This window comes from Malaclemys terrapin, chromosome 4 (genome assembly GCF_027887155.1).
Source record: "Malaclemys terrapin pileata isolate rMalTer1 chromosome 4, rMalTer1.hap1, whole genome shotgun sequence".
Classification (NCBI taxonomy): Eukaryota; Metazoa; Chordata; order Testudines; family Emydidae; genus Malaclemys; species Malaclemys terrapin.
The window spans coordinates 73,552,990-73,563,003 of NC_071508.1; the positions used below are offsets into that span (position 1 = coordinate 73,552,990).

Consider the following 10,014-nt stretch of genomic DNA (forward strand, 5'->3'; position numbering starts at 1 on the left):
GAGCAGTGAAATTAGATCAGATTCTGTTAAATCTTCTCTTCCTGTTAAACCAGATACTCCTCAAAGCACCAGTGCAGAAGCTCAGCACTTAAAAATCCCTTATTTTTATTTGAGCTGTTTATAAAGGCCCTGATCCAGCAATGAGCCCAATGTGGGCACAAGGGTGACTTCACACGAGTGGGACAGCATCCAGAGAGGATCTGGCCACAGTGATTTCATTGCAAGAGTGAGGTTAAAGTCCATAACTTTTTGTGTCCTTTTATGTAATTTTTACATAAATTGTTCCACTATTCTTTTTTCTTGAAGACCCAATAAATTCCCATAGCCTAGTATTCATGGGTGATAACAACCCAGTATGTGAATTCCTGCACTCCTCAGCTAATTTACCTCCCCAAAAAAGCTGTGGATACAGCCCACTGGGCATAAGCAACTCACCAATAACAAACCAGTGTGTGCACAGGATTGAGGGGAAAAGGAAACCCTGTAAGATAACAAATGTCAGTGTTATGATAAGTGATGGGTTAAGCAATGGGTTTAATTATATAGGAATAGCTTGACTGACTAAACTGCAATAGATGGATTTAAGTGATGCACAACCTAATACAACTTTACTGTCATGCAGATTTTCCTGCTAGAGAAAATTTAGGCTGACTTGAATTTCATCCCATTAGTCTTGGTGGTTTTCCCCAATAAATCCTCTTCATCCTTAGCATTTATATTCTTCAAATAATGGCACTGGGCAAACATTTGACAGTTTCTAAAAGCCACGCCCCCAGTTCATAGAGAGATCCGGGCAAGGAATAAAATTGGCAAAAAAGAAATCACTGATCCACAGGTGATATCTGCATTGATCTGTGAGCGCCTGCACTGAAAATGTGGGTTTCTGAGGGGAGAAGAGATGGATGATAGATACCACAGAGAGGGAAATACAGGATCATACAAGATGATCCGTGGGAGTGTAAACCTCTGGTACCGACAGAGCCTCAATGAGTTCATTAGTGCTGGGGGTTCTGCCTGAGCAGATTAAATTCAGGATCAGACAAAACAAAGGATCTGCATGAACCCGACAGAATTCGCCATGTGCCTACCATGGTTTCTGCTTGCGCATGGTATCCCTTTTCTGCCTTTGTTCTTTAGAGTGTGTGGCGGGGGAGAGGCAATGGTACCGCCCTGGGTTTGGAGAGCGCCTGGCGCTAAATGTAATCTGAGCAATAAATGCCATTAATAAATAAAGGGCGATAACAAGCGGGAACTGAGGGAGTGTGTTTAGAAGGCAGGAGTGGGACCAGAACTGCACAACGGATACAGTAACATCCATCGGGTATAAAATAGTGATTTAATCAAACCACTGGCATCCCCGCCACACTGTCAGCAACGTGCGTTAAGGGATGAAGTGCCAAGAACTGGACCTGAAACAAAATCCCGCATCTATCCAGCTGCCCCTGAACGTGGCGGGATTTTGCAAGTGCCCCCACCCCTATCTATCCCGTAAACTAAATCAGATCCGCTGCCCTACCCCGCCACCACCCCCCAGCCTTTGGGGCATCTGAAATTTGGGCCTGAATTTAGCAGCTTGATCCCCTCTCTCTCCTGTGCCCAAAGGTGCAGCATCCTTGGTGCTTCCCGAGGACGGAAGGGGTGTGGGGGTGACGGTGTTGGTGACCTGCAGAGAGGTGCCGGTCTCCTCCCTTCACAGCGGTAGATGCTACCGCTACCAGTGGCCGCGGTGGCTCAGCGCTCTGTGTGGCTGGCCGGGATCCCCTCCTTCCCTGGTGCCCCCTGCGGGCAACTCCACCCCAAGCGTGGGACCACCGAGCTCCGGCATCGCCGCTTTAAGCGGAGGACCATGCTGGGCGCGGGGGAGGGTCCCCCCGCTTCCCCACGTGGTCTCGGTCGGTGCCTGTGAATTTCAATCGCTGGAGGGTAGCTCTTGGTGCAGACACCGGGCGAAGCTGCCGGCGGAACTGCCGGTCCCGGAGCTGAGATCCCGACACCCCCTAGCCGGCCCCGAGGCTACCACCTCCGCCCGCCCAGCAGCAGCGTCTCAGCCGGGGGCTGGAGGGTCCCGGCGCCCCGCGCGGCGATGAATGAGAGTCGCCCGGAGTCGGGGAGCGGCGGGGCTGCACCGCCGCCAGGTCCCGGAGCAGCGGAGTGAAGCGGCGGCGGCGGGAGGATGAAGCGGCCGGGCCGGGCCGGGCTGGGATCCCTGGCCGCGCTCTGGCTCCTGGTGCTGGGCTCGCTGCTGGGGCTCTGGACCGGCTTGCAGCGGGAGCAGGAGCAGACGGCGGAGCAGGAGCGGCGCTTCCCCGCGGGGACAGCCGGCCGGCGGCTGCCCCAGGAACAGCGGGGCTGGGAGCGCGGCAGCACCGGAGCTTCGGCTCCCGACCGCCGCTCCACGGGGCAGGGCGAGTCCCGCGGCGCCCAGAAAACTTTCCGAGCGCTGCTCACGCTGCCGGCCGCCGGGGACAGGGGCGAGCCCCTGGAGGGGCCGGAGCAGCCCGCGGAGCCCGGACAGAGCTCGCAGCCGGAGCCCCGGCAGAGGCACAACTTGGAGCCTGGTTCCAGGGAGCGGCTGGCCCAGGAGGCTCCCGCGGACCCCGCCTCCCCCGTGCAAGGGGGCATCTTCTGGAGCCGAGCGCTGGAGCAGCAGGTGCCTCCGGGCTTCGACCCCGAGCAGACGGCCTTGTGGTTGGAGACTGCCCGGGCGGCTCGCGTCGCCTCCCTGGAGCGGGGCGGGTGCGGCCGCAGCTCCAACCGGCTGGCCCGGCTGTCCGACGGGAGTCGCGCCTGCGTCCGCTACGGCATCAACCCGGAGCAGATCCAGGGCGAGGCGCTCTCCTACCGGCTGGCAGAGCTGCTGGGCATCCAGCAGCGCCTGCCGCCCATGACCTTGGCCCTGGTGGAAGCCCGCGGCAGGCAGTGGGGGCAGGTGCGAGACGAGCTGCGGGGCTCGCACTGGGTCGAGGGGGCGGTGGTCAGCCTCACCCAGTGGGTGGACAACTTGACCGACGTGGTTGCCCCCGCTCCCTGGAGATCCGAGGCGGGGTCGGGTAGGAGACTGCAGCCTCTGGCGGCTGGGGAGCTGGGCGGCCTCACCCAGTCCCAACTTGTGGAGCTGGTGCAGTGGACCGACCTGATCCTCTTTGACTATCTGACGGCCAACTTTGACCGGCTGGTCAGCAACCTCTTCAGCCTGCAGTGGGACCCCAGGGTGATGCACCGGGCCACCAGCAACCTACACAGGGCACCCAACGGGGGCCTCGTCTTCATAGACAACGAGGCGGGCCTGGTGCACGGCTACAGGCTCCTCTCCATGTGGGACAAGTACAACGAGCCCTTGCTCCGCTCCGTGTGCATCTTCCGGGAGGCCACTGCCCAGCGGGTGCGGGACCTGCACCGCCTGCAGAACGCAGCCTCGGAGCTGCTGAGACTCTACCGGACTCACGAACCCCTCTCCGGCCGGCTCGGCTTCCTGTCCGAGCAGCAGGCGCAGCTGCTGCAGGGCAGGATAGACTTTGTCCACAAGCACATTTTGCACTGCAAAGCCATGGCCACATCACTGTGATCAGTTTGTCTGTACTGTCCTGTATTTATGTAACCCGAGCGTGAGGAGTGGGTTTTCCCCACTAACCTTTTTGCAGTTGTAACATGTTCTGGGACTCTCTAAATAGGAGACTAAAATCATTCGTTCAGGAACCAGTTTCCTAGTGGGAAGGAGGAGTATGCTAGTGGGTTGAGTACAGGACTGGGACCTCCTGATGGTGGTGTAAAGGGCCCAGTTTCCTCATTTCTGGGTGCTGGAGCCTTTTTAATGGTCCATTTAGTTGAGTGCTTAAAAGACTAGTCTTGTGAGACACTGGAGTCCCCTTCGCGCTTTTTTGACCTCGCGGGGAGTCGAATGTACTCAGCCACCTAGGAGAGTCACTGGAGTAGGATTGGGCCCTCTACCTGGCTTTAGATGCCTCAATTTAATTTGAATATTCTTTGCCCCGTGAATTCCTGTTGTTGGCCTCTGTGAAGGGACCCTAAAACATCTGCTTCTGCTCACTGCATCTGTGAAGCATGGGTAATAATACTTACCTGCCTGCCTGGCAGGGCTTTTGAGAGGAGTAATTAGTTAATGTTTCTAAAGCGTTCTGAAGATGAAAACTGCTATCAGTATTATTATATCTCTTTGTATTAGTTCCACACTGGGTCTCTTGCCAGAGTTTAAAAAAAATCATGCCTCTTAAGTATTTCCCTTTTTACTCACTCAGTACAACTGACCACTTAAAAGACAGTGTACAAAATCTATTGTCCTTAACTGGACTGGGATCAACTACCTTTCTTCTAATGGAGGCAGGCAGGTACACTTATGTATTTTGTTGTTACGATCATTTATTTAAAAAAAAAATTGACATTCATAGACTAAGACCTGATTGCACATAACAGGAGCCCTTGACTAGCAAAACTGCCCCAACTATGGAGGCTCTTTTCCTATTGGTGTCTCTATCCAGAATGGATCTCTTAACTGTTTGTTAATCTTGTCAATGAAAAGTATATAGAGAGTCGATATTCCAGTGTTTGTCATCTTTGTTGTTGGAAGCATCTGGTTAATCTGATTCAGGTTATAAGTGTCTGTTATTTCTAATCACTGTCATTTGGTTTGAATGCTAAAATAACTGACTAATGGGTAAAAAGAAATCATCCCAGGGTTTTAAATATTGTTATTGTACTAAGATTTTGGACACATTTGTCAAATTGGGGGGAAATCAGTTTCATGCACTTTACTTTGACTTTTTATTTTTTATAAGAAGACTTTTATTTTACAAAGTCTGCCTTTTCTGTACATTATATATGTTCATAAGTTCTTCTGTAACATACAAAAGAAACTGATATTTCAGTAAAAGGGTGTTAATGTTTTACCTCTTTGTTCCAAATACTTATTTTGAATTTAAAAAGAACACATACTCTTCAGTTTTTTTTCCAAAGAGAAATAGAGCCTGATTCACTAGCTCTACTCCTGATTTATGCTAGGTTAAGAAAGAGAAGAATCAGGCCTTCCAACTTTTCTTTTTCTTCCTTTTCTAAAACCAATATACTTATTTTAGTGCAAGTTGGTATGTGAACATTCTTATTTTGGAATAACAGTTCCTGTTACGGGCCTTAGTTAAATAGACTTGAGTGACTTTTATTCTGAAATGTGTTCACCCCCACTCTTCCTCTGAAATAACTAAATCAGTTTCTTGACATTAACTTCTTAAGTCAGTGCAAGTATGGTGTAGACAACCTCATCATATGTTCAAATAGTGCACCCAACCTGTTACTGCAAGCTCAAGCGCTGCTATAACAAAAGCATCCCTTGTGGTGTCAGTCCGTTATCCATAGGTGGTACTTTATACTAGCTTTCTATCCTTTGTGTTTTGACTTTATTCATCCTGTAGTCACAATTAGGGACTAACTCCAATCACAGCACTGGAAAGCTTGTCCAACAAACAATATAATCTAGAAAATTTCCATTGCACTGAGTGTCATAAATTTCTTGGGATTGAGTGTACAAACTAAAAGAAAAATTATACAACTGTCAGTTCATTTTGTTTGTTTGTTTGTTTTTACCAAAAAACAACTTGTAACAGCATTACTGATACAATAATAGACCATCAAGACGCAAAGTAAAGGCCAAAGTTGGGGTAGGGATTAAACCTTCTCTTTAAACCCCAGATACAAACTATGATGCGATCAAATAGGAATACAACCTCTTCCACATCTGAATAGGCATATCTTTGTTGATTCAACACTGCAGTGTGCTGAATGGAAGCCAGATAAGTAGGTTCACTGTTATTTGGAGCATTACATTTCCCATGAATTCAATGAGTACTGCATATGTGCACATTTATACTAGGAGACGGTCTCTCATATCTGTTAATAATTTATGCAGGCTAACCCCCCGCAGCTGAACAGTTTTCTTTGACAGTTTATTCTTTTAATTTTTGTAAGGGCAAGAAAACAGTTTTACAAACACATGAATAAACTTGGTACAGTTACAACGTGTAGTGCTCTTTACCAAGTATATTTTTTAAATCTTACAGCTGCCCCAACAGCAGCTTCCATTCAACTGCTTTAACTGACAAGACTCTTTATTTAACTTGTATTTATAGCTCTCAGCATTTATCTCTCAATACAATGCACAAAATCCCATGTGGTGTCCCTTTTCTATTTACATGACAATGTACAATTTAACTGTGTAATTCTTAATTCTTTAGCGCTGTTTGTCAGCATTACTTTGTAGCTCACTCAGATGCAACGTTTCAGTTGTGTTCACCTAATGAAAATACGTCTAAATAATAAACCACTGTCATAAATTTTAAACCACAGTGAAGAGCAAACTGCTGTGCCACAAACATCTAAGGTTTCATTTCTGTTTAGTAAGTATTTCTGTAAGTATCAGCACAACTGCAGTTTTGACTGCTAATGGGCAATATATCTTCTTTGCAACGTCTTTAGAACCAGACCCTAGATAATTATACCTTTCAAGAAGAAACATGATTTTCTATTTGATGATTGGTAACTATCTTAAGTTATATATAGGTTGCATGTTAGAAGATGGGGATAGTTATAGGCTAATGATGCTAGAGATAAATCTGCAAGCAACTGGAAGAAATAAGCTTATTCAATGAGGATATAGAAAACCAGCTTGATTGGATTATGACACTTTACTGTGTGCTTTATGTGCTTCAGGAAAATACTAAGAGCCTCAATGCATTTTATTTGTCTGAAGTAAGATCATCTGTCTCTGTGCTAGAAAAAGCTTTGAATTAGCATCAATTTAAGGAAGATTAAGGCTATGTTTAACTCTTCTGTTCAGTTTCTTTAAGGCAGAATAATTACTTGTAAATTCTTGGTCTGCTACATTCTTTGCATTCCTTCTCAACTTTATATGCTATCTGATGTCTAACTGTCTCTAACCAGAACAAAGAGGTGAACAACTTTTAAACTTTTTTGTGTCCAATTCTCTTCTAATTTACACCAGTTTAGCTCCTTTTCCCCCAAGGAGTTACTCCTGATTTTCACCAGTGAGAGCAGTGAGTCAGGCCCTTCCTGTTTTTGGTGTACAATGACCAGAAGACTTAATAACCAAGGAGTTTGAAATAATTTCTGTGTAGCTAAATAATTATATGCCATTGGGGTTTTTGATTTTGATCATACACTGCTGTAGCTTAGAAATAATTTAACTGGATGTCAAAGGAATCACACTCGTGTAAATGAGTGTAGAATAAGGCCTGGGGATTTTAGGCCTTAGTTCAGCAAAAAACTTAAGCATGTACTTAACTTTAAGCATTTAGCAGTCCCATTGAACTCAAGGTAATCACTTGCATGCTTATGGGCTTATTTGGTTTGCTGCACTTGGTCCTTAATTAATTGTCAATTGTTACATATAACTGGTAGGAAAAGGTAGTTTGAAAATGGCTGTAGATTTCAGAATGTGAAACACACCTCCTTTAATCCCTTATCTCAGAACCCTCCTGTCTGATTATCTTCAGAATTCCTTCCCCCAAAGTCCCCTCTAACTGGAGTCTAAAAGCATGATTCTCCTGTCATATACAGTTTAACTCCATCAACATAAATGGAGTTACCCTCAATTTACACCAGTGTGAGTGGAGAATCCGGTCCTAGATTCTTTTCAGGCAGAGATGGGTTTACTCGTGAACTTTAGGGTGAGGGTATTACAGCCAGACTTGTAAGGGAAAGTGAGTCATCACTGAGCCCTCACAGTGCAGTGAGCATCAGAATCTCATTGAATTTAATAGGCTGCCCACTGAGTGAACAGAGCCAGACTGAGATTAGGTGGATAAACGTGCCTGCCACCTCTAGAGTATATCCCTGGCACAGGAGCTGGCAGAAATGGGCACAGCTCCTTTGTTTAAGGTCAGGTCATCCCATTTGAAGATCATGCCAGTAATTTAGGCCCAAAGCTAAACACAGAGTTATGTTTTGATTCAGTAGGTTACATCACACCCTTAATACCACTAGCATAGTTTTGTGGTTTATTTTCCTTTGAGGGTTTTTTTATGATAATAGTATTTAGAATTTGCTCACTGCCATGCTAGGTGGTCTAGGACTAGCTTGGATGTGAGATCATATTAAGACTTAATCCGATCTTGTATGTTATTCCTGCTTTGCAACCACAGCATAAAATTTAACTGCTTCTTTAGAGCCATGCACTCTGGATTGAATGTTGTGAAGCTCTGGCAATAATAGCATAGACTTTATAATAAGCAGCTCCTGCTGAGGGTCTGAATGACACTTAGGATTGGTAATGACCTATAAAACCTTTTTTCCTTGAGGTCACTAGTTTTAATGCAGCTCAGGGCTGTAACAACTAAGGTTTTGTCTATGCTGGGGATTTGTCCTGGTTACAGCCATCAACGGCCAGCCACTGATGTAGCTGCACTGGTAGAAATCCCTGTTGTAGACAGGCAAAGCAATTTGTACTGGTGCAGCTTACCCTGGTTACAGGATGGGGTAAATTGTACCAATTTGAAGCACAGCACAGCATATAGCAGTTTTCTTACTCTATGCTAGGGTTTTGCCTCAGTGCAGCTATCGCAGTGGCTGAAATCCCAGTGTAGACAAAGCCTCAAAAGCTGTGACCTTGTGAATGGCCTTGTTGAAAGGAATTAGTGGTCTCGATTTGGTTCCCAGCGGAGAGGTGTCCCCATCACAAAAACTACTGCTGCCAGTTGGAAACTGTGTGGCACTCTCAGCAGAGAGGGCAAGGAGTGAATGGATGATTGAACCTGACCTCTCCCTCCCACGCTGTAAAGGGTTACAAATATTTGATCATTTCATTTCGGAGCATTTCACAACCCAGAAATCCCATTTTTCAGGAAACTTTCAAATGGGGCAACACCGGAATTCAGCCTTTTGCATGTTTTGCTATCAAAATTGATTTGTATTTTTCACTTGGCCAATAGATCTACATTGGAGGGGAAATAGACTCATTTTCATTTGTTGCTGTTGTTGAGCAAAACATTTGGGCCACAGTGAATACGTGAAACGAAATGCAGACAACCAGGCACATCTCTACCCCCTTCTCTCCTGAAGTTGGCCTCTCCATGTCAGAATTGAGACAGGTTGGCAGAGCACAGTGTGAAAGTTTGCACTGCTGCCGCTCCTGCTGCAGATAAATAGAGAACTTCCATCTTGAGAGCTTCTAGTGTTTAACTGCTGTTAAATTATCAGACACAAAATAGGCCATTTTCATCAGAAGCTATTCGAACTCTACAAATTTCAGCTCTCTTTACCACTTAACTGTCTAGGAATGGGCTAAATATATCTAGCATAGCTTTTATATTTTGGCAAAAAGAATGCTCTGCTGCTGGTCTCCACTAGATGCAAGATAGAGGAGAGAGCTTTTTAGAAGATGTGTCTTACTCCTTAGTATTCTGCCTGTTACACTGTGAGCAGGGAACATTGCCTTGTGCTGAGAGCATGGGTCTGGGACTCGGGAGATCCAGAATGCTATACCCCAGCTTTGTTTCAGACTTCCTATGTGCCCTATTCTAGTTAGGTTTTTATACTGTGCCTGTCAGTGTAGTATCTGACCATGTGCATGTTACTTAACCTCTCTCTGCCACAGTTTTCCTATCTGTAAAATGAGGGTTGTCATACTAAGATGATGTGAGAATTAATTCATTTACATTTCCAAAGCACTTAGAGACCCTCAAATAGAAGGTGCTATGGAAAGACAAAGCATTATTATCAATTGACTAATGCATTTTCACTTTAGATTTTTAGAAGCATTCCCCAAAGTGACAAACCTCTCCATCCAGATCCAATGAAATAATCTCATTGTCACAACAGCGAGCATTCTGATCAAGCTGTGCCCCAGAATGGAGTCTGCTCTTCTGCAATGTGCAGCACTTCAGTGGGGCAGGACAGACAAGAAGGGTGTGTATGCTCCAGCACTTAAAAGGAGCAGGAATAGATGTGGGATTGCATTGCAGCTGCAGCAAAAGGACCCAACCCCTGTGC

General features: G+C 46.1%; 1 protein-coding gene across 1 annotated transcript; it reads left to right on the forward strand.

Annotated features, from left to right (window-relative positions):
• Positions 1-1,817: 1,817 nt before the first annotated feature.
• Positions 1,818-4,904, forward strand: FJX1 (four-jointed box kinase 1). Its single transcript, XM_054028003.1, has one exon. The coding sequence runs from the start codon at positions 2,174-2,176 to the stop codon at positions 3,563-3,565; it is 1,392 nt and encodes a 463-aa protein (XP_053883978.1). The 5' UTR covers positions 1,818-2,173; the 3' UTR covers positions 3,566-4,904.
• Positions 4,905-10,014: the final 5,110 nt, after the last annotated feature.

Coding starts and splice junctions, on each gene's coding strand:
- FJX1 (XM_054028003.1), top strand. CDS start 2,174: ATGAAGCGGCCGGGCCGGGCCGGGCTGGGATCCCTGGCCGCGCTCTGG.